This window comes from Paralichthys olivaceus, chromosome 10 (assembly GCF_024713975.1).
Source record: "Paralichthys olivaceus isolate ysfri-2021 chromosome 10, ASM2471397v2, whole genome shotgun sequence".
Classification (NCBI taxonomy): Eukaryota; Metazoa; Chordata; class Actinopteri; order Pleuronectiformes; family Paralichthyidae; genus Paralichthys; species Paralichthys olivaceus.
The window spans coordinates 13,396,624-13,421,944 of NC_091102.1; the positions used below are offsets into that span (position 1 = coordinate 13,396,624).

Below are 25,321 nucleotides of genomic sequence, written 5' to 3' on the forward strand. Positions count from 1 at the left end.
CTCCTCTTTAATTTTAGGAAAGTTAATAACACTGAAAGTGCATTTTTGTAATCAGTTCATTGCAGGCTCCTGATAAGTCATCCATTATCCTCCAAGCCTTTCCTCTACATCTCCTCCCCCTTTTCAGCCTCTCATTTCTTGCCCAGCTCTACTTAACCTCTCATTCCTCTCCCCCTTGTCACTCCTGTTGCCAGGCCCTCGATTCAGCTGTCGACGGGGTCTGGTTTCAACGGCTGGAGAGGACGCACATGCCTTGTGCGTGCATGTGAGTGTGTGTGTGCTTGGATGGAGGACCGATTGAGTGAGTGAGCAAGTCAGTCAGTCTCTGTATTTGTGTGGGAAGTTGGATTTTTACCTCAACAGGCGTAGCTTCACATAGCCCCAGCACATTTACTGTCTTTCTTTTTTATGGAGCTATGAAACATAAAAGCATGAAGAATATCTTCGTGTTCTCAGATTTCCTGTTCATTTCAAAACCTTAAAATGATCATGGAAATTTCCAATCATGTGACATGGATGTTTAGCATTGTCCTAATGCTGCCACATCAGAAATGATTATACCATGTTTGATTTACTGCTCCGCCTTAGAGTTGCAACACAGTTATGTATCTGCCCTTGGTTACATAAGCAGTAGAGCGGGTTGACCGATAGAGCCGCTGCCAGGAAGGTCACACACTGCCTCTTGCTATAAGAGCTCTTTCACTGTGGTTACTCACAACATTAGTGAGTGTATACATGTTCAAATCAGCCCTGCACTGTCTGGTTAAATGCAACATTTGAGCTTTTTGTAATGCTGCATATGAATTAGTGATCTGTGTGTATATTCATCAATTTGAGATACATATACACATTACATTTGTTTCAGTTCTAGTCACCACTTCCTTATTTTGTTAATATTTAATCATAAGTTTCTTATTTTTCATCTGTCTGTTGTTTGGTGCTGGGCCGTTAATTATTGGAGTTCCCTGGGGATAAAAAAAATGGCCGCCTGCTGAAACATGGCAGCTCAAACCGAATCCAATTTTAGAAAGTGTGTGGGTTAGTTTAAAGTTAGTTAAAATTAAAAAAAGCTCCATATAGAATAGGTCGATAATTCTTTGATTACCTTTGTTCACATTATGTTGTACCCATGAATAAACGTCTTGCATATGCTTCAACCACAATCAATCTTAGTGTTCATTTTGGAGACCACGTGAGTGTTTTTGACAGGGTTGAAGAAATTCCCTCACAGATGTTCACAGTTAAACTTGAGGAGAACCAAAGAGTTTCGGTTTAGCAGGAAGTAATGTATATAGGGAAGCAGATGAATGAAGTGTACGCATATGTGCAAGTCTTCTGTTTCAAAAATCTGTGTGTGCATGTGTGTGTGTGTGTGTGTGTGTGTGTTTGAGCGTTAATGAATGCTTGTGGTCTATAACAGACTGACATGACTCGTTTGGCATCTCAACCCTTCCTTGTGTCATGAGACCTGCACCTCTACTTCTGTGTGGTGCTAAATGCTCCTCTGAGAGCTGAACAGACCCATAACATTTACCTGAATTCCAACACAAGTCAGACATTTGACGGCCCTGCACACTCACACAGGGGTTTTCATTCACACCTCAGGTCAAGTTAACGCTGGAACAAGCTATTCTGGTGATGACACAAAAATCTGTGGACCAATAAGAATGAAAATGGGGTAAGGTGATCCCGCCCTAACAGTCAAGTCTACTTTGTATTAGCCCACACAGATCTGAGACGAGGTTCAACCAGGCAACTGTGGAATCAGCAGTATGGGTGGATCATGGGTTTGTCAAAGCTTTATTAACAATCCAATCTGAACGACAAGCATGTGTCACATGACTGTCAAAGTAATTTTACAAACACAACCTGATGAGACTCCAAGTTTCTAAACCTTTCTGACTGGCATCAAACAGGAAACATGTGTTAGCGTACTATACATGTGTAAGAGTCTGTGTGTGCTGTTGGAGTTGGAGGGGCCGACGTGTGGGGTCATGCATGTATTTGTGTTTCAAAGAGCAGTGTGCGTGCGTGCGTGCACGTGTGTGTGTGGGTGTGTGTGTGTGTGTGTGTGTCAGCTGCTACTGGTGTCAGCGCTATTTTTAGCTCTTCCCATTTGAACTCTGTTGTCCAGTCACTTTCCCAGAGATTCATGGGAGTGAACACAGCCTGATACCCGCAATAAAAATAAGAATAATGATGCTGCTTTTACTGACATCCCCCGGATAAATATAACTGCTGACAATCAAACTCTAGCGTCAAATATCAAATGAAAACAAGGTTTGACTTGGAATGAAAGCTGCAGCACATAACCAATCTCTGTACGTCAGATCCTTTTTTTGTAGCAGCTAAGAGAGAAGCTATTGTTAAACACACTGCTACACACAATCAAGTTGTTCACATTAAAAACAATAATCATTTTCAAATATATTTTACTTTGAATATGTCTGAGGATCACTTCATGGTCCCTAAAAGATAAAACTACAATGAACAATCCATTATCTATTCCGCTTATCCTTTGAGGGTCATCTAGACCCAACTCCAGCTTGTCACACACACACACACACACACACACACACACACACAAACACATATATATTTATTTATTCATATTTATATTTATTTATTTAAATTATTCTTATTTATGAAAACCTTGAAAATGAATGTTGAATGTAAGATATGTGTCTTTTATCATCACACATCATCAGACCATGACTTCTCATAGGCCCATGTGGTCAGGCAAACATCCCTGAATAACCTTGAACAGAAATCCTTTTTTAAAAGACCCTGGTGTCGACATTGGTAACTTCTGTTGTTTGTCATGTTACCACCGCTCAACTTTGGCTTTAAAAAACAGGCATGTTGCCTCTACAAAGATGATGACTCCACTCTCAAAGGGTTTCCGATACGAGTTTCCGAGTCACATCCTCAAACCGATGCTCTGTAAGATTTCCCATCCCACAGCACTCATGCAGCAGGAATGATGAGGGGCCTTTTCACTGTGTCAGATGATGTGAAATTACAAGACGTGAGCATGGTGTGACTGGACTGGGTGATTTGCCGACATGTCTGGCACATCCAGGAGTTTCCCGCTGCCGAAGGCCACCAGATCATCAGCGCAGGACGGAAAGTGAGCGACCTGCGGGTTGCCTGACAACCGCAGACAAACAAGCAACACCTGACACGTGGTCAAGTTAAAAAAAAGTCTTAAATTAGCAGGCAGATCCCGGCAGGGCTGAGAAAACAGTTATCAGATAGACACAGACACATGCACACACCAAGTCTGAGAATATCAACAGAACATAGCAGCCAAACCCAACTCAGCCATGTCATGATTCTATTTTAAATATAGGATGCAATGTTTCGGTTTAAAAATAACAGCAGCTATATTCTCAAGCTTGCATTAGAAAAAAGCCAATTAGCCAAATTAGCCAAATTAGGTGAAACGTGTTTGAGAACATCCACTTCAGTCAGAGAACATCCACCCAATAATAATGTATCCACAATTATTAGTATGACACAAAAGAGGTTTTTATTATATGTCTTGTATTAAATGAAATGTATTACCTTCACCACGGTCTGTTTGTTTGTGGGAAGGATTACACACAAAACAACTAAACTTACTTCCATGAAATTTGGTGGAAGGATGAGACATGGTCAAAGGAAGAACTCATTAAATTTTGCTGCGGATCTGGATCAGAGGGTGGATCCGGAGAATTTCGTTTTTTTATTTTTCCTTTAAATTGCGACATATAGAATAATTAATGGGTCCTGATGAAAAAAGGTTTGTTTAGAGGACTGATATTTATTCATGTAAAAGTTTGAATTTTAAAATATGGTTTCATAAGGTGACAGTTGGGCCTTGGGTAGGCACTCTAAAAGAAGTAAAAAAATCTATTTATTATATAATCCTATCTTACTGCCATGTTGAAAGTGTGAAGTATTTTGGGAATATTTGGGGTCTAGCATGGGTGCCTCTGCTCTGTGGAATGTCAGGGCAGTAGAAGCCAAGCAGTGTGGATGACATGGTGGGAAATAGTTTGAAGAACCTTTTTAAAACCACTAAACATGAGAAACGGAGATATACAATCTGTTTGTTGTCTCTCTGTGGGTCTTTGTAATTAGTATTTTAGCATTAGTGTTGTGATATAGTTACAGATGGTACATTAGAGCAGACAGCAGCAGAAAATAATGTGATAATAACCATAGAATAACAGCCACGGTGAGCGATAGTGAAAATGCTTGAATGTCTTAACGCAACTTAAATAGTTTCTATAGATCAGGGGTGTTCAGCTGGTTTCATCCTTCATAAGCACTGAATGCATGTTGCCCGGCAACCAACCAAACACACTGGTACACACATGCCATTGAGCTGAGCTGAGCTGAGCGTGACACAGGGATGAAAGGATGGAAGTGGAGGAGTGAGACAGAAAGAGAGGTGGAATCTGGCTGTGTGGACAAATTTAGGTTTTCAACTATCGATCCCCACAACTGGTTTCAGGGTTAAAGTTAGAGCTCTGTTTGGGTCAGGGGGGGGGTTCTCGTGACTATACAGAGACCAGTGTGTGTGTTTGTGCAGGAGTGGCGGGTGCATATTTGTGATTTCATGCAAGCATGTAACATGCAACCAGAGAGATTTTATGGACAACATTTACATGGATCTACTCTGGGGTCTATCTTGGGCGAGATACGATATCACAACCAACAGCAGCACAATGTGCCTGAAATAGAGAACCGAGGACATCAGATCAAACCATGTGTTTAATGAGTCACACACGAAGGCCACTTCCTGTTCAATCACAGCACGGTCGCCTCGGACTTCTGTCAGTGAAATGAGCAGAGACAACTTAATATTGCTCAGCAGATAGAAACCCTCGGGAGGGTGAGCAATGATACCCCCACATCATAATCATTCCCTGGATAGTGCCCATGCTCTGACAAGGATAGAAGCAAGGTGAGAAAAGTGGGTCTACTATATATATCTCTATCTATATAATTATAAATGTTTGTCTGCTGAAAATAAAATGCACTGATTCAAGTCATAAACACCTTACAAATAAATTAAATGTAAATAACATTCTATATTGAGTATATTTTACTAATGGAAGCACAGTGGGCATTTATCTGGTTCAGTGTTATTTCAGTGTGCACTCCAGATGGTGTACAGACCATTTACCCGTGTATATTCGATTTTATTTAATGCTTTTAACAGGCAGTAAAAATACATTTTAATTGAGAATAATATCAGATAAACTCTATCATGAATTGTTGTGAGCTCACTAAAAGTAATCTGCTGTATATTCAGCAGTGGTTGCACTAGACTGTAAGTAGCCTTCCCCATGCTTTGGTTTGAACAGACAGCAGAGGGCGCAATAGGATAATTAAATGAGACGATGCTGTGACACTATTTCCTCATTGGCATTAAAAAAAACCCTCTTGCTATTTTCACAGGGTTTTTAATCAGAAAGCATCAATTTACTATCCAGCGTCCATGTTAGTTTGAAATACAAAAGAACAAAAGCGATACATTTAGGAAATATCTGTGTCTAGTAAACAGGAACTTGAAATGTTTTGTTTTCTTGTAAGTTAAAGGTTGTAGTTTCTTACCTGGACTGAGGCGACTGCTCTAAATGTGTAAAGCTGTTGTGTTTTTTATGATGAAACTAACACTACTGATCACTTATATTTCCAATCCATGTATTCTGAAGCTATGGCTGGATGCTTATGGATGGTTTCCCCCCAAAATGACATAAATAATGGACCAAAAGTACAAACGGATGCAAAGATGACTCTCTGGTTAATATCATTCCCATTATCGGGGGATTTTATGTTTACAAATCCAAGCACAAGAGAGTGAGATCTGGATTTAGTTTGTTTCTTAAAGAATAAAGGAAACAAGGCCTAGCCCATGTAATTTTAATTCCCTGTGTGTGTGTGTGTGTGTGTGTGTGTGTGTGTGTGTGTGTGTGTGTGTGTGTGTGAGTGGCAGGCACCCATAGGGGCGTGGCTGACCCACCTGTAAAGCATTAAGCAATCTACCCCAGCAGTATATATATGCACAGTGCTGCCATCCATTTTCTACCAGTTCATCACACTCATGCCACAGCTGATTTAGTCTCTGTACTTTTTGATTCTCTGAGCCTTGTTGAATCTTTGCCTCTCTGACTTTATTCCTCCCAGTCTGCAGGTTTTACTCTCCTGCCACCTCTCCTACCTGCTCTGCTGTTTCCTGCCTGCCTCAAAACTCACCTGCCTCTCAGCCCTGCAGCTCTTTCTTGTCTCCTCTCCACCCTCACTCTGCTCAACTCTCAGGATTCTCTCTGTTCATTGTGATAGATCTGTTAAACATTCTCTGTGGTCTCTGTTCTGTAACTGGGTCCAAATTCAGACACTATATGAAATATGTATTATTCAGTATTTTATGTAAGTTCCATATTCGGTATATTTGATAATTGTTCAATTAAAAAATGTGTAGCCTTTTAAACCCATAGGTGTGGTTCCTTCCTTACTAATCACATAAGTTAGTATACAAATGTTATGTTTCCTATTGGGCTATGTAGTTTACAATGCAAATTATTTCAGTTGGAATAAACCCTAACATTTGTGTGCACTTGCAGGGTCAAGTTTATTGCCAAATATGCCTTTGTTTCATTATCAGTTAGAGCACTGTCATTGTTATTTCAGTCACATATTTTCAAGTGAAACATTACAATCACTGCTGCATGTCCCCTTGCCAAGAAGTGAATTGGTCCCTATACCTGCCTTTAGGACAGGTATGAGTGTTAAAGGGTGGAGTAACCTTGTACTAGAGCGCTGTGAGAGGCCAGCTGGATGTATGTGGGCCACTTTGATGATGCAGCACAACAGGCCTTTTAGTGGCCTGCGCACAATGGATGTGAGCCTAAAGTGGCCCATGTGGTAAATGGTGAATATGACCCAAATAGCACAAAACTAATTTGGCACCTTTAGGCACCTTTGGTTGATGTGTGGTTTTGCTGTGGTTTACTTGTGGCCCAGATCTATCAAACAGGAGCGGAGCGCCCAGGTGCCATCAATCCACACTGTATGTGCTTGTGGGCTGGTTGACAATGTTCATTGTGGACCAAATCTGGGCCAAAATCAATTGTGCTATGTGGGTACAAACCAAGAAAAGAAGGTTACACACAGGTGACAGGTTGTATCAGAGTTAGACTTCCAGACAAATCTGAACAGTCAAACATGAAATTAAATATAAAATGTGATTAAAAACCTGCATGTTAACTTACACTTACTTTAGATACAGGAGCAAGACTTGTCTTGATACACCTCTGCACAGCTGGTTGCACGTTTCGCGCGCCTGCAGGCACGTTTCTGAATAATAAATGCATGACGTATATGAATGGGTGGAATCCTTAAAATGAACCCCTAACCATTCCGCGATGACGTAGCTGCAGGTTAATCCTGGGCGTCATTTACGCAGCTGTGCTGTCGTGAATCGATACTACGTCTCATGTCCACAGCCTGTCCCTCCTCCTCCTCCTCTTCATCCTCCTCATCCTCCCCACGCCCCGCCTTTCCTCTCCACTGTGAGGATCCACTCCTTTCTACCATTAATTTCTTCAGCCGATATTTCCCTGTCTGCGTGGGCTTGTGTTTGGGGGTTTACGGTTTGAGCTGTCGACTCTGGCTGCAGCTCGTTTGAACAACATGGGGATTTAAGGGACGAGGGAGGAAAAGGGGCAAAGCAAAGGGACCTCCGCATCTTTCTCTCCGCATCTCCTCATCCTCCTGCTGCTGTGAGGCTGGAGAGGATCATGCATCACCTCAAACCATGGCGAGCTCTGCTGCTTGTCACCGTGCTGTGCCAACCAGGGCTCTCAGACAAATACGGTAAGATGATAATGATGATGATGATGATGGAACGATCCTTAACCAGAACTCTCCTGTATTACTCTCCCAGGTACATTGTGTATCTAAGTAGGTATTGACTTTATAATCTCATGCTCCAGCTCAGAACCAGTGTAGGGATAAGTGTACAATGTGCCATAGTTAATTGGCTAAAAATGAACTATAATGTGAAATGTGTTTTTGAGTAAAACATGCATATATGGGTAAAGTACATTATCAGACCTTCCCAAAACTTCTATGCAAATATCATAATTCACTAAATTACAGTTTATACAGAAATGACTTTTTAAAACTGGAATACTGCAGGATGTAGGTCGCTAATCTTATTTATGAATTAAAAATAGAGCGACAGAATTTAAACTGGTCATTGTGTTTTTAAACATGTGTGTGCTGATGCCCTCAAAGTGTCACATTTCACTCTCACCAGTAGAAATGGCAGTGAAAGTAGCAGCAGTGGATGTGCCGTTAGTATTATTGACAGTGGCAGCAGCAGCAATGATCATCTCATGTCGTTAAGTGTTACAGAAGGAGTTGAATTTCTCTTTTAGAAGATTTATTCATTAAACAGACATAATGTGTAATTGACACACTGGTGCAACAAGTGAATTGTCACATCTCTATATACAAATTATTTTTTAGCATTTGAAAAAATAATGTTTGTTTGGGTGTGTAAGTGGAGATGAAGCTTTTAGGATTCAGTGAGTAATTTACACAGAGATTGAAAAGGAACAAATGTTTTTAATTCTCTGCTTCAGGTTTTTATCTGATGTAAATAAATCAACATAAGTCCTCCACATCTGGATGTAATCACTCCTTTAATTCTTGGAAAGTTTAAAATCTTTATTACCTAAGTTTCAACTATTAGGTACAACCACAGATGTGATTCCTGAAACACCTCAAAAGCAACTGCTGACAGTGGAGAGAATTGACTGCATTTGCAAGATAGAATAAGTCTCTCCTATGATCTCTTTGTATGTATTCAAAACGACTCCTTCGCTATTGAAGAAACAAAAATATTAAAATAAACTACTTGTGTTTTTTTTGCAATTTTATCATTAGAAAACCAAACTTTGATGGAAGAAAACCTCTGTCAATGGCATCAAAAAACAATGAATGGTGCTCAGCATAATGACAAGCCAATCAGCGAACGCTTACGATTTCAGCACCATGGAGAGAAACTAGTAACCACAGTTACTTCCTTCCCTCCATTCATCCAGGAATGTCTTCCTCACATGCATCCATCCATCTGCTCATCTGATTAGCCGTCCATCCATATGTGCGACTGTCGCTCCTCTCACACACAGCATGAGGCTTATGTCTGTTGACGTCTCTGCTGCCATTCGTCTCCCTGAGGGATAGGTGTCCTGTTGCTATGGCAAATTTAGATTTGCTCGTCAAAGTATGTACTCATTGGAACATTGGTGTTTTAGCACGTTAGTGAACATGTTTATTTATGTCTGTTTTAAATAATGATTATTAGTCTAATGAGAATATAAAGTAAACTGTCGGCCGAGGAGGGATGTCAATTTTCTCTGATACAATTGGACCAGTGGGTGTCTTATTTTATTTGCCACTGGGGAGTTTTATCGTGCAAGCTCTCGTTTTCTCGTCTGAAAACAAGTGTAGGAGTCAGACAATCCCGTAGGTCAATACACATGCTTGTAAAGCTGACATCCCCCTCACAGATAGATTTAACAAAACACAACAGACAATAAGATCCAGAAATAAAACCTTCATTTCAAATTTTAGAAAATAAGTGTGTTGAAGTGGCTTTGTGATGTGGGTCTTTGTTTTAGCTCCGTGTTGATTGTTAGCCCAACACTAGCAGATGCCCTCTCCTGGAAAATCAGTCAATGTTTGATGACTCGTGCTGGCATTTCCACACAATGTCTTGTGTTGTGTGTGTCAGTCCCTCTGTGAGCCCTTGTGTGCCACAGTTTCTCAGATACCTTCTGGCAGTAACCCATTACACCAATACCCATGTGGTTTTTTTGCCTTTTTTCCCAAAGCTTGTATGAAGGTTCACACAGGCGTCCACACATTGGATGATACATATGTAAAAATCCTTAATGACAGCCAGAACAACAAATTATTTGATGGCAGAATTCAGAGAGTAAGGTTTTATCCAAATACCTTCCCATGAATTAAACTTTTTTCTGGTGCACATTAGATGTCAGTGCATCAGAGGATAAGTGGCAACACACGGTGTGTGCACACTGTGTTTTTCTCTAAAGAAAGAAGAGGTGAGTCACAGTCAACGCTGTTAAGTACTGCGTCACTTCATTTCAAGGTAAAGAGAAAAAGTAGAGCTGAGTCTTTGTTCTGTACGCAGGTTTGTATTTAGGTAAACATTCAATTCATAGAACCACCAGCTCAGCAGTAATTAACATGCTTTCATAGGGACTCATTATGGGATACATCCTTACACACACCTACACACAGATTTTATGCCACTTATATTATATTTATTTGCTTTTTGTCCGTCACATGCTTACATGGAACTTAGGACCAAAAAACTGGATGAGATGTGACATGAAAAAGAAATACACACAGACAGACAGAGCTACTCATGCATATCGTTCTGTGTTAGGTTCCTATCTATCTCCAAACACCTGCTCCTTCCCACAGGGTCTCAGTCACTAGACTAAAATAAGAAACAGTGGAACAGAAAGACAAGGAAAAGACTAAAAATACAAACTAGAACACTGCATTCATGTTCCCTGTTACAAATCTGCAGTCAATGAATAACCTATTGTAAATTCAATACATTGACATAACATAGACTTGTTCAGTTTATAATATATATAAAATAAATACGATAATATAAGTAACATAAGTATATAAGTAAATATAACTTTCAGGTTTTGGGATTACAAATTACTTATTAAATGATCATTTATCAAAGGCTGATGTGATGATATGATGACAATTTATACATATAGACAGGGTTGAGCTCATTTTGTTCCATCCTGATTTCAGCCTCCCCAAATGTGAGTTAAAGCAGTTGTTGCCATGGAAATTGCCTTGACGGATTTTACCCCTGAATACCTGTTAGAAATCTCTTCTTGTCTTTCTGCCTCAGGTTGCTTGTTTGAAAGAAAACTGTGCAGGAGGGATCAGTTCTGCTCAGATGGTGAGTACAAGACACACACACACACACACACACGTAGTCAAACAAATGTTTTCAACTTCAGCATAAAACTTTTAAGACGGACTACTTCCTTAACACTTTCTGTACCTCAACAGCTTATTAAATTATTAATTATGCAACTAACACACACACACACACACACACTGGGATCCTGCAGGCACAAAGGCGGAGTATAAGAACAAACAAACAGGAGTTTCTCCTCTCTTAGCCTCATATAGTCTATCTCTCCCTATCACCTGTCCCTTTCCCTTTTCCTCCTCTTTATCTAAGCCCCTCCCCTACTCTGCTGTCTCCATGGCAACACTGACATCACCGTGAGGTTGACACCCCCACAGTTGTTGTGCTAATACAGTGATGAGTCACTGACACACGCTTACGCACTTCTCTGTGGAAATTGCTCTTACACGCGCACAGCCATTGGACGGAATACAAAATAGAACAGCTGGATTTATGCACATCTGTGTTCTGGGGGCAGAAGACGAGAGAAAAATATTTGATCAGACAGTCTGATTGGCTGTATTATCTCTCGGTCTGTCTCTTTTACAGAGTGTACGATGGAAAACAAGCTGTAAGCAATGTATTTATCACACCCTTTTGGGGGGGCTTCACATAGATCATGTCTCCCACAGAAAAAAAGGCTGAATTTTGCTGTCATGCTTTAGTGGAGCTTTGCAAAATGCAAATTCAGCAGCAAATCAACATTTCACAACAGCGTCTCATTAAGTTCAGGATTCATTTGAATTCTCATTCTTGTGGTGATGGTTTATTTGTCATGGTTCTGACCCTGTGGGACACCCTTTCTATAGATGTTAGATCTGCCTGATACCTTTAAAAAACAACTTGAAACTCCTTCATTTAAACAGGCCCTTGTCTATTCCTCTATGATCTAGTTTTCCAAATGTGCATCCTTGTTTTCAACCTTGTGACAAATTGTGAAAATGAATTACCAGTGTTAAAGATATTAATTACTCAAAAGTAAAACCTGTTTTAGCTTAGTTGACAATAAACAATAAATATACCAACTTATTTCATTGTTATGGTGCTATCTTTTTGTGTATCATACATTGTTTGTGTTATGTGTGCTATGGACAGCAAAGCACAATTTGTTTGTGTGTGTCTGTGTGGCCCTTAGACCAGGCCTCCCAAAGACAGTCAGACATGCACACACACTTTTGTGTTGTGTTTTGATCGTGGTACCATGTGGGGTTGACTCTTGCAGTCGTGACACTGTGAACACAGTGCTGGAGCAGATTTGTCCACATTTATGCATGGACCAAGGTCATGGTGATTAGCTCAGCCTGTTTTAGTCTGTGAAACATGTTAACCAGAACAAGGTCAGGTCTGAGTTGTGTGCATTCTTGTTGCACCCTAACCTTGTCCCCTTATTGCTCCTCTCAGATTCTGACTTAAGTCAAACGTTAGCAGGAGCTGGAGACTACAAGTTCAATATAGTCTTATGACCTCTGCTCCTTTTCCCTTCTTCTGCATCCTGAGGCTACATCAGCCATGACTATAGCATACATCACATCAATTCGAGGAGAAAGGAAAAAAAATATCTCTGGCTTTGCAGCATCAATTTTAAATGCATCGTTTATAGCATCAAAACATTGATTGCAATGCTAAGTACTTTTAAGGTCACGAAATGATTTGCAGGAAAACAGTTTTCCAAACAGAGATTTAATGTTTGTCTCTTTGGAAGTGAATGGAAATTAATTAGAAGCATTTATCTAAGTCCTGAGGGTGGTTTCTGCCTGGATAGTGAACATACCTTAGTTCCCATCTGTGTGGGACTAAAAAGACTCACACATGTCGTAGATTGTTGCACCAATGCATGCCATGAAAAAAAATATTCGGAGCATTTTTAAATCATGTCTTCTGAGCTGAATGTTTATCACGTTCTTTGGTGCAACACGTATCCTGCACAAGAATGGCATCTGCAGAAATAACTCCAGCTCCAGAAATAGTCCCAATCCAATCAAACCGTGCAGTTTTCTGTTTCCTCTCCAGTCATCTTCATTCCTCCTCCTCTCTCAGGGGATGTATTGTACACAACCAGTGTGATACACTGCCAGGATAAAACACCCTGTGTCATAATCACATTATCAACATCAACTATTTGCAATGTGATTATAGCTTTTACAACACACCACGAGGGAAACTGAATACGTCTCTTTTCTGTGAGTTCATTTTGTCTCTTTCTTGCTTCTGTACTCTGTGTTACTTGTCAGACTTTGTTAATATCATAACATTAGCTGTATTGCAAAACCACCCTCCAGTGGCTGAAACAGGGCTGAAGTAAAAAAAAACAAAAAACAATGCTTTAGTGTTTCATATCGAACTAGTGGTTACAAAAATCCATAAATCCTCTTTAATCTGTTCACTAACGCAGCTCACCATCTCACCGTGGCCGGCCGGCTCAGTTGAGATTTATCTGGCGGAGTGAAAGGCTGCGGTGACTCATCACTGCGCCAGATAATGGTCTGCCCGGCTTTAGTTATATTTTGTTTCACGCAGCAGTGTTTCTGGGGATCTGTTCAGAGGGTTCAGGGTATCAATCTCAGCACATTTTGTGATATTTAGCTTTTCATCAATGTATTTAAATTAGAAATAATCAGACTCCCAGTATTAAATGCAGTAGAACAATTAACAGGTAGAGCCCCTCCTTTTCTGTGATACAGAGGAGGAGCACTGAGGAGAAACAGCAGCGTAATCTCCTGACTCTGCTTTTGTCATAGTAGCTTCTGTAGTTATTAAATTATAATAATTAATTCAGTATTCAGAGAAGGCAAACACTATTATACCTCGATGCGATGTAACAGACTCACACTTCGTCAAGATAAGAATGATGCATTAGCTGGTATCCGGCTGCAGAGTGGAGGCGTTGAATTGAACAAAGTGCAGGATTAATATTTCTACAGGTACTTAGATTAATTTATGAAAACAGGGAACAGGAAAATCATTCTGAGCTCATGTGTTGCCATGAGAGTGACTGTTACCTTTTTCAAAAGGTAACACACAAACACATTGACTTGACCTTGTTGAAAGGCTTTCGACAGGAAGCGTCAGTGTGTGGACTGTACTTCAAAGCTGTGACTCACTCACTCGTGTAGTGTGGGCGACCATTAGAGTGTCATACAGAAACACTGCATCACTGAGCCATTTACAGTGTGTCAGTACACACTGTTAAGTAGTGTTGTGTATTTACTGTTCTGTATTATATCTTCCATCTGACAGTCTTTTTCACATCTGTATTCATTGTACCAGTGCTTTTCTTCCTGCATTTTAGTCACTAGAAACTTAAGCAACTAAATGGAATCCAGCCATAATTAGGGGCCATTTTAAAAGAGGCAAGAATAAGGATGGAAAGAGTTTACAGTGTGTGTGTGTGTGTGTGTGTGTGTTTATTTCAGACGGGCTGCTTGGTCAGTGCCACAGCTCTAAACAGGACCAGGTCCAGTACCAGGTGTCAGTTCCTGTTTTAAAGAGGATGCAGGAAGTCCTCAAACAGCTCATGCTCCAAGGTAAGATAGAACATAAATACCATTAATATTGTCTTTATCTAAGATTTACACTGAAGAATGAGTTCTGTATAATTCCTCGTGAGTTTCTTTTATGTGTCCTTATTTCAGCCAAGGGTGTGGTTTGGGAAGAAGCCATAGAATTTTGTGCTTTTTCATTGATTTCCCTCAGAAAAATTCATGGATCTTGATGAAAAGAAATCAGGCATCTTTTTCGGGGTGATATTTATGAGTGCAGATACATCCAGACACAGTGGATTTTAATGTGGTCTCATTAGGAACACCTCCTTTATAGTTTTGACAGTTTTTATATGAATAACAACTCACTTTGTCTGTTATTAGAATTTATACCGAAAATGATGTGACCATAAAAAGTATTTTTCAGTCATAGTGATGTTTATTTGGTCCTGTGAACAAGTGGCCATTTTTCTGACACAAAATCTGAAATCAGTGCATGACCGGATGTAGGGACAGGATACATTTTGTCTCTCTTCCTCACTCACACACACACACACACACACACACACACACACAAACCTTGCCTCAAACTCTCTGCCTCTGTGGCTTTGTATAATTTCTGTGTGTGTGTGTGTGTGTGTGTGTGTGGTCACGTGCATATGCAGGTTTTTCATGGCAGGACGACATCACCCAGTATATTTTATCAAAGGAGCTGAAGAGAGTTCCTCGTACCACCCAAACCTCGAAGCCAAACTCCTCTTCCTCCACTTCTCATTCACCTCAGTAAGTATGCTGCAGTATATTTCACTCCTTCATTATCTCTCTATCCCTCTGCATCCATGCATATGTCTGATCATATCCTGTGTTGCCAGGTCTAAACAGCACATCCCCAGTCACCACAACTCAAGGTCTGGGTCCACATCTCCTGGTGGCAACTACGTGGACTACATGATTGTTGAGCCTCCTCAATCTCAAATGCGCATGCCGACAGCATCCATGGACCCATACACATACCACCAGGTTCACCACACATTGAATCTTACAACAATCAAAGCTCACAACGGTGCATCACAGTCAAGATCTTAGATGACAAGTAACCGTGTAAAACCTCTTCCAATCACAGCACAGGTACCAAGACGAGTTAGAGAGATCTCTCATAGGGGCGGGAGGCAGCTATGCCCGCCCCTCTTCAAGGTCCCAGGCCAATCAGAGAGAGCGTGAGCGTGAGCGAGAGCGAGAGCGTGAGCGTGACAGGCAGCTGCTACAGGAGGCCTTGTCCCTCTACCTGGCATCTGCACAGCCCTCGTATCCCCACCGGGGGGCTGCTGCCATGGCCCCTGCAGGTAAAGGAAGCTTCATATAAATGACAACACATTATAGAACATATTATAACTAAATACTTCTCTTTACAATCATAACTTATCATTCTCTGAGCAGGTCTGCCTTACTATGAGGACATGGAACTGAAGATACCAGTGGACTATGTGGAGGACTACACCCTAGAGGAGAGACTTGGCACTTCAGGCAGACAGCAAATGCAGAACAAGAAGGTTGTTCAGGACTTCAGCTCTGGAAACAACAGTGAGAATAATGAATTCACAGTTACTTATACTCACATATATATATATATATATATATATAATATAATGTTCCCAAGAAAGGAAAAACACAACAGTTGCAACTGTTTTGTCTGGTGTGTAGATGGCTTGCTCCAGAGGATTTCGGAGGTCTTGCAGATGTACGGAGTCAACCCCAGAGAACTGAGTCAAGAGCAGCTCTACAAGCTCGCACTGATACTGCAGCTGCTGCAGGCCCAAGAGAAAACAGGTACATTCCCCAACATGTTCACAAAGGAACAAGAAGGGAAGAGTGGGGAAAAGTAATTATACTAAAACTACATTGATTGTGTTTTTTACGAGGGAGCATTAGGGTTATATTGAGGGGGGGAAAATCTGCTATTTTAAGAATAAAATCGCAATGTCGAGAATAAAGTCATAATTATTTCAATATAAAGGGTCCATTCTCAGGTAAAGAAAACAACAATTCCTACAATTAAGATGAAACACACTTAGATCCTTTCCACTTAAATCTTACATACTGAACCTTTAAGAAGCCCTTATATTCTATCGTCATGATTTGAAGTAGTACTTGCCAAAAACATTTTGTCGTCATTTATCTCCCTCAGATCCAGTTGAGAAGGACCTCGTCACGCTCAAGGAGGTACATCAGCATCTATTCTAGGCGACGATTTCAAATTGCAATCAGGCACCTATTCTGTCACCAATGAATCTTGTATCATTTCCCTCCATAGATGCAGCTGTTAAAAACAGACAGTCAAATGTCAAACAAGCCGCAGAAGCCTGCTCCTGTTCACGGGCCGCCCGCTGCGTCTCCTGCACCCTCCTCTGCCTCAGTCCCGGCTACACCTCCAGCCAAGAAAACCAGCGTCCCCTCCTCTGCTCCTCAGCCTCCACAGGTTTCTCCTGCAGTGGCTGAGCAAGGCCTGAAGGAGCAGGGGCTGCCACTGGTTGAGGGAACGGGAGCCAAGGAGGAGTATGGGTACATTGTCACCAACCGGAGGTCAGCCCTCGAGCAAACGATTCTTCTGGTTGAGCTTGTTGGGAACAAGTCAAATCAGACATGATATCAATACAGAGGATGGTGTTTTTTTTCTTCCCAGTCCTCTGAGTCTGCATGATGGTGTGAAGCTGTTGGAACTACTGGCTGATAAGATTCACCTGACAACCAGCAGCTTCATCAACATCAGGTAACACCACCACCCAGCAGCTGCTTTACAATAATTCCTAAAAAAAAAGGTTTGAAGTATCAAACGTGTGTGTGTTCCCAGTGTGGTGGGTCCTGCGCTGACGTTCCTCATTCTCCAGAATGAACACAACATGACGGTTGCGGAGGTGGCTGCCAAGGCTGGTGAGGCTCAACAACAGACACACACACACTCACAGACACACACTCGCACCGACCCACACATTAACACAAACATAAAGTAAACAGAACCATTTGTTGGCTCATTATTTTGTAACTATCACATTTTTTTTCTGTCAAATTCCATTTCACCAAAGCTTTTTTTTTCTATCTAATAATAAAATGTTTGTTTTTTGTTCTTCGACCCCCTCAGTGTCTGAAAAGACATTCCTGGAGTCTGAGATGAGCTTGAAGATCGTACAGACCGGCGTGGGAGAGGTACTCGCCACACACTTACACAGCCTCTGTGGAAAATGTCCTTTGTAACCCATCAGTAACATATGGAGCAGTTGTCACGGCAACAGAGATATAATCACTCCTCTCTGTTCTTTATCATTTTCACTTTAATCATTCACTGGCTCTAGTTTGACAGATTCAAGTCAAATCAATCTCCTAACTGTTGTTTCCACGTGGTAGTCACCACAAATTAGTTTGTGATGTTCCAGGAAATGGACTTGATGATTTTTGTTCGAGAAATAAAACTGCACACACAAGACCTGTGATGTTAGAAGCACTTTATACGCTACATCAACGGTAAAGCTGCTTTCCCATGTTGCGTGTGGGTGTTGGTCTGTGCATGTAAACCGCTGTGAGCGTCTGCCGCCTGAGAGGAAATGACCAGGAAAAAAAAGCGTTTCACTTGTTGCCATGGCGTTTTATCTCCTGCACCTCCCCCCACTACTTTGGCTTCCTGATCCCATGCAGGTGCTATGGCAACAGCCACAGGTGTCAACCACCTCATTATTCCCTCGTATTCAAAGGGGCTCTATTCCGGCTCCTGCATCTCCCATGTTGTGGAATTAATAAGGAAATGCACATTAGGACAACACACATATTATTTAATTAAAATTGAGACACACACACACACACACACACACACAAAAGTGAACAAAGATAAAATAGAGATATGATTAAAACAGGAGGCCATTATGAATTAATTAATGATGGGTTAACTACTCCAAGCGAAGAAAAGGGCAGATGCATGTAAATTGTAGCAACAGCTCACATTATTGAATTCTGGATAACAATATGTCATCTTTAACATGAGTGTGTCTAGTTTCTGATTAATTGTGTGTGTGTTCAGTTTTCCCAAATTTTATGCTCAAATTTTGTGGTTTGCTGCGGTTTTCCTCAGATTTATGAAAAAGCAAAACAAATAAAAAATAGTGGCAGCTGCAGTTTTCTTTTTGGGGCCTTTTGTTTTGTCTGTTATCGGACAGGTCAAAATCTTTGTAAGTTGCAGCTCTTGATTTATTTGTTAACATTGTAGGACCTTTAGAATGTTTCAGTCTTGTGCGTGTGCGTGTGGAAAACCAGGACAGCTTTTGTTTAAAATGACACACCTGTAAAGTTGAGTGGTATTGGTTGTGCTCTTTTTAATGGCTCCCTGAAGCAGAACTACCCTGACCTCTGTCTTTTAAAACTCATCTCTAAGCTGCTCATTGAGCACCTTGCTGTCATGTGCACTTGCAGAGAAACGAATTTGTTGTTCAAATTGAAATGAGTGACCTTTGAATTGCAGGGGTGGGGGCAGGTTCCCTGGGGCGGCCTATAGCTTGTGATAATCTGTTGTCTTTGTGTTCCTCTCCACCCTCCTCCGCCACATGTCTTGCTCACTACTCTTCATTATTGTCTTTACATTTTTTCCCCAGAGGACAGATGCACGGGGCCTCCCTCAGGTAACCAGGGTTTCCCAGGGCTCCAGTGGCACGGTTATCACCCTTGTTTCCATGGCAGTCGTAGGTGGCTTGCTGGTATTGGCCATGGCCGTAGCTTGTCTGAGGCACTACGCTCAGCAAGTGACCAATGGCAAGCTCGGCCTGGGGCCAGAGGGAGGAGCAGAGACACACTTTGACTATCAGGCAAGACAACATCAGGATATTAAGGAGGAAATAACATTTTATATATTTATGTATTTTAAACTATTAAAATGCAGTTAAATAACTTTGCTAAACCAGTTACCAGTGCAATTTATTTGTGAATAAGTGTAGATTGTGTGTTTTGGTTGTAACTTTGATTACAGGCAACGAGCAAAGTTGTGAATTGATCAAAAATCTATCAGTTGTAATTTTAATTCTGATCATCAATACAATAATTTATGATATATATATATATATATATATATATATATATATCAGTCATTTATATTGCAAAAGCAGGATTTTTGATGTATCATTACTTTTGACATTTACTGTGACAAAATAGTAACTGATTATTGAACTGAACAATGTTGATGATGATGTTTAATTCAGTGTTATTTGTAATTAATAAATCCCGTTTGTCTCCCTCCCCCCTGTCCATTCAGGAGCTGTGTCGGCAGCACATGGCGTCCAAGTCCTCCTTGTGTCGCCAGGACTGCGTGGGCGGGGCGAGCAGCAGCATGGCAGGGGCCGCAATAACCACGGGCGCTGGCGGCCGACGCGGCACCGACACGTCTCGCGTCAGCAGCGTCTCCTCCCAGTTCAGCGATGGTCCGCAGCACAGCCCGTCCTCCACCCACAGCTCCACCCCGTCCTGGAGCGAAGAGCCGGCCCAGTCCAACATGGACATCTCCACCGGTCACATGATACTAGTGAGTGAGCACAGCCACTGGATTCTCCTGCTGCAGACCATGATGCTCATGAGCAGTTTTGAATGTCTCATGTACCGTGTCCCCCGCAGGCTTATATGGAGGACCACCTGCGTAACAAGGACCGTCTTCAGAAGGAGTGGGAGGCCTTGTGCTCCTATCAGGCTGAACCCAGCTCCGTAGCTGTGGCCCAGGGCCCAAGCAACATGGACAAAAACCGACACGCTGTGTCCCTCCCCTGTTAGTGTCACTCTTTCTGTCTGTTCTAAATCACATTCTAAGCTTGTGTGTACATCATCAGTTTTTCCAAGGGAAAAAGTATAAAATATCCAGTTTTTAACCTAAACCATCTGTTTTCTCTTCTCTAGATGATCACTCTCGGGTGAAGCTGAAGCCTGAAGTAAACATAAACAAACAAGATTACATCAACGCTAGCACTATTGTAAGAAATTATTCGAACGCTCACGTAAAAAGTTGTTTACATGGTGAAAAAAATGTCCCCGGTGTGTGGATCAACAAAGTTTTATCTTATCTTATTTTTGCTCACTTCTTTTCCCAGCTATCTGCATACGAATGCAGATAAATTAAAAAGCCACTAACCGATGTCATTTGTCGTTGTGTTCCACCTCTTTTGCTCTCCATACGGACTGTTTACCTGCATTCAACTAAAGCCTGCTCAAATATGATTTGATTGGTTAAACTAGAAACGGAGACGCCCTAAAATATTGTCCCTCACCTCCAGATTCTCATGTAGAATCTGTCTATAGAGATTACCCTCTAATTCAATATGGAGGTTTGAAGAAGCAACTATTGTTTAATCAATGTGTCATCTAATACACTATAAAATCCTTATATCTTGTTTTTCTACCCACCAGTCTGACCATGACCCTCGCCAACCAGCTTATATTGCCACTCAGGGACCTCTGCCTCACACTGTCGCTGATTTCTGGCAGGTCAGTTCATTCCTTCTTGTTGTCCAGTTTACTGATTTTACTTTCTACTCAGTGATAAATACAAATAATAAAAGGATGTAGCCCATTGGGCCGTCTGCCCGGTTACTGCCACACGTCACAGATTTGAAGGAATGTGTGGGTGTATTTGCGTCTATACATCCCTGCGTGTGCTCCCTCTCTCCAGATGGTGTGGGAGAACGGCTGCACAGTGATCGTGATGATGTCAGCGCTGGTGGAGGATGGAGAGAAGCAGTGCGAGCGATACTGGCCCGACGAGGGCTCATCGCTCTACCACATCTATGAGGTGAATGACACCATGTGACTCATGAGCTTTAATTTGAACTAAAAATGTGGAATGCTCCCTCGCGTTAGTCACAGTTCTGACGTCAATAGAAGTTAGATTTTGAGGAAGAGACCAACTTTGAAAATATACAACACCTGTAATCATGAGTTTAGACAGGTATTCATCAGGTAATCTGTACTGTCCTGCATGTTTTTATGTGGCTTTGATTTTCTGCCTCAGAGGAGAATGAGCATTTTGTATAATATGCCACTGTATGGTTTAAATGAAAAAGGAAGAGATATGAATTCCATCTTATAGAAATAAGAAATACAAACATCAATCCCTCTATCTTTGATAGTTTGTCTCCCTCTGGTGGCAAAGTGAGTTTACTTCAAGATGTATTCCCTCTTGTATAATCACAGTATTTTTCCAGTTTTGTAAGAGATGCATGTTATAAAAATAAAAACAATTCAAAGGCATATTCACTTACCACAAAACCAATTGAAAGGTGTGATGTGCTAAAGGTCAGGGAAGAACCAACTCAAATTTGGCACTGATTAAGAACAGGAACATTTTCATGTTGGTACATTTCATACATTTCTCAGAGAATAATTCATGGATATTTGGTCCAGATCCAAATAAGAATCTGGATCTCGGGAAATTAAGTGTGCTTTCATAAGGGCACTGTTTGGCCTTGGCAGAAGAATATACTGTGATTTTGATTTGCTTGTTGGCCTTGCTTGATGTTGCAAGGCATTTCCCCCCCTTTCTCTAACGCTCTCATTTCATTTCGGCCTGCCCCCCCTCCCTCTCCTCATCAGGTGAACCTGGTGTCAGAGCATATCTGGTGTAAGGACTTCCTGGTGCGCAGCTTCTACCTGAAGAACGTCCAGACTCAGGAGACCAGGACCTTGACACAGTTCCATCTGCTGAGCTGGCCGGCCAACGGCATCCCCACCTCCACACGGCCGCTGCTTGACTTCCGCAGGTAGAAGACAGCACACACACACACACACACACACAAAGACTATCCCCGCATTTGATCTTTATTTCAGCTGGTGCCACATCCAGGTAAAACAGGTCGACAGGATTTAGTGGGTGAAATGTAATAGTGACTCAGTCATGAAATCTTTGAATCATCGTCATCACCTCCATCTCTTTGTTTCCCTTCTTCCTGTCATCACGCATCGTTTTGAATCAATCGAAGCATGTTTGCTTTTAATTTCCTAATATCCTTTATCTTCCATCATCATCATCATCAACCCCCACCCCTCTCTCCCTCTCTCCTGGTGTGCAGGTTGATAGGTTTGTACTTTAACATCTCCCAGTGTCATTTTTGTGGTTTGCAGCTAGTACTCTGGCTCCAGTTGCATAGTCACAAAAATGAGCATTGGCAGGTGTGACTGGCTACTGCAAGAGAGACAGTGAAACTGTGGCTCTTCTCTCACTCGTTCCTGTTTTCCCACCTCGCTGTCCTTCACGGCCTCTTGCAGTTTCCATTTTTTTTTCTGTCCTCCCCCTTTCTTATGTTATTGTTTTCATCTGACACTCACGTACGTCTTTCCATTCCTTATCTAATACCATCTTGCATTTCATTCCACCCACTGTTACTAGGAGTGGTACAAGAGACTTTTTATCCTTTGCTGTGCGCATATAGTGTCACTCTGTTTCTCTACTTTCCCTTGTTCCCTTGCTTTTCAGGAAGGTGAACAAATGCTACAGAGGTCGCTCCTGCCCAATCATCGTTCACTGCAGGTAAATGAAAAGAATCAGAGGGCAGAATTTGCAGAAAGATACAATATTTGACATGGGGGTAAAGGTTAAACTCTGTGGACGATCACGTGTGCTTTGACATGTTTCCTCATGTGTCACACAGCGATGGCATCAGCAGGACTGGCACGTACATCCTCATTGACATGGTGCTGAACCGCATGGCCAAAGGTGAGACACTGATTCAAACACACACACTCTCTCCACAACATGTAACTTAGTGTCTAAACCTCCAGAGACGGAGCCCATAGATTATCTAACATGATTTGTGTATTTAGGTAGGTCAGCAGTTTTGGGTGAAGGGGGAATTATGTCATGTTATCTGTTGTGGACACTGAGAACTAAAGTCACAATGTGGATAAACAATTCTTATTATGGGATATTTGAATTATTAGTATTCATCTATTACATGCATACTTAATGGGAAGGTTAGCTGGAAAGCTTTTGTACCTCTTCTTGTTTTATTATCTCCCCCATCATTTTCATTCCATTTTGTGGGGGCGTGGCGCGTGACATAAAGAAGAAGCCTTTTAATTTTGGTGCTGTTCAAAATTCTGGGTCAAATCTTTTAAAATCACATACAGAGGAAAGTCAATCCTAAACCTCTTTAAGATAATGTTCTTGGTGGTGAATGGTTGAAAAGTGGATTTGAGTGAAGGGTCTTATTTTCTGTAGCACCGTAGGACATGTCAAACACTGTAGTGATGTTGTTGCTGTTGTCACCAGGAGTGAAGGAGATTGACATTGCAGCCACACTGGAGCACATCAGAGACCAGAGACCTGGCCTGGTCCACACCAAGGTACCAGCCGTGTGTGTGTGTGTGTGTGTGTGTGTGTGTGTGTGTGTGTGTGTGTGTGTGTGTGTGTGCGCGTGTGTTTGCGTGTGTCAAGCATTTCCCTGTTACCTTGTGCAGTGTTTCTTTTCTCAAACCGTCCCTCTCCCATCTTCTCGCTCCTCCTCAGGACCAGTTTGAGTTTGCGCTGACAGCAGTAGCAGAGGAAGTGAACGCCATCTTGAAAGCGCTGCCACAGTGAGCGGCAGCAGCTGAGGATGCACTGAGGACACACGCAGACAGAAAGAGAAAAAGACACGCTCCGAAGGACCCACTGGTGCAACCCAGTCATGTGGCCATCACTGTAAATAAGAATTTGCTCCACCACACTTGTTTTCAGCATGCAGTCTTTTACCATCTACTCACTGTCTGGGGTTTTTAAAACTTTTGGAACTTCATTTGACGAGAAGTACATTAAATGACGAGGATGTAAATATGGAGAGAGGAGAGTTTTTTCAACATTATAATTTCGACAATGAGGCCCTAACATGTGTAGTCCAAAGAGTAAGGATGTGAAGATACTGTGCTGGTGTGAATCCTGATTCCTCGGAACAGGGGTCTATTTGTTGTGTAGTAACACAGTCAGAGGGGATGTAATTCATCTCTGTATGACTATAACGACATCATATCAAACATCGCTGACCTGTCTTACTGCCATTTGATTCCATCTTTACCTCACGATTACCTCAAATCAACAGATTCATTTCCTCCAACACTGAGGGTTTTCTTTAGCTGTTCTCTTGAATGTTACAGATTCATCAGACTCACGTGAAATAATGTTAAATCCCTTTATGAAACCACCGTTCTCACTGATACACACAAAGGTTTCTCTCCGTTGAACTCTCTGAGCGAATATTTGTTACGTGTCCACCAGAACTCTGTATGCTCCCGTCTAAGTGTGTGTTCATTCCCAGCAGGTTTTCATTTTGAGAGGCTCGTCTTCGCCTTTGACGACATGATTGTTTGCTTTAAGCACTGCTGTTTTGTAAAAATCTCTGTACTCTAAGACCACAGAATACACACATCTCTCACTCACACACACATACAAGTCGTTTGTTTCTTCTTGTTTTGCTCAGTGTGAGTCCTCGTGATTAATGTAAATAATTTATCCTGATGATTGTGTTTATTTCATGTAGCAGACAGATGGAAAATATCTATAAAAATGTATTTTTGACTTGAAATTAATAAATTTGTGATGTGATGCAGCAGAACTAAAAGACTCGAGTGCTCTTCTTTATAAGCGTACATTAAATTAGGTCTAAGAAAAGCTGAAGTGAACATTTAACACTCAACTTGTATCCTCCTTATATTTAGTTTATCTGACAGTTGCCTCTTGTTAAAGTGGTTTAAAAAAAAGACAATTACAATATTCTCAAGAGTATTTTTTCTATAAGAATGTATTTCTTCTGTGGATGTA

General features: G+C 41.4%; 1 protein-coding gene across 1 annotated transcript; it reads left to right on the forward strand.

Moving 5' to 3' along the window:
- The first annotated feature begins 7,597 nt into the window (after nt 1-7,597).
- On the forward strand, nt 7,598-25,121 carry ptprna (protein tyrosine phosphatase receptor type Na). Its single transcript, XM_020089648.2, has 24 exons — nt 7,598-7,869; nt 10,970-11,020; nt 14,449-14,559; nt 15,180-15,297; nt 15,387-15,534; nt 15,638-15,857; nt 15,952-16,095; nt 16,216-16,341; nt 16,700-16,734; nt 16,826-17,094; nt 17,195-17,281; nt 17,363-17,442; nt 17,651-17,715; nt 19,149-19,358; nt 19,802-20,068; nt 20,158-20,305; nt 20,434-20,507; nt 20,941-21,018; nt 21,203-21,322; nt 22,123-22,289; nt 23,003-23,056; nt 23,178-23,242; nt 23,798-23,871; nt 24,035-25,121. The coding sequence occupies exons 1-24, from the start codon at nt 7,794-7,796 to the stop codon at nt 24,104-24,106; spliced, it is 2,859 nt and encodes a 952-aa protein (XP_019945207.2). The 5' UTR covers nt 7,598-7,793; the 3' UTR covers nt 24,107-25,121.
- The last annotated feature ends 200 nt before the right edge of the window (nt 25,122-25,321 follow it).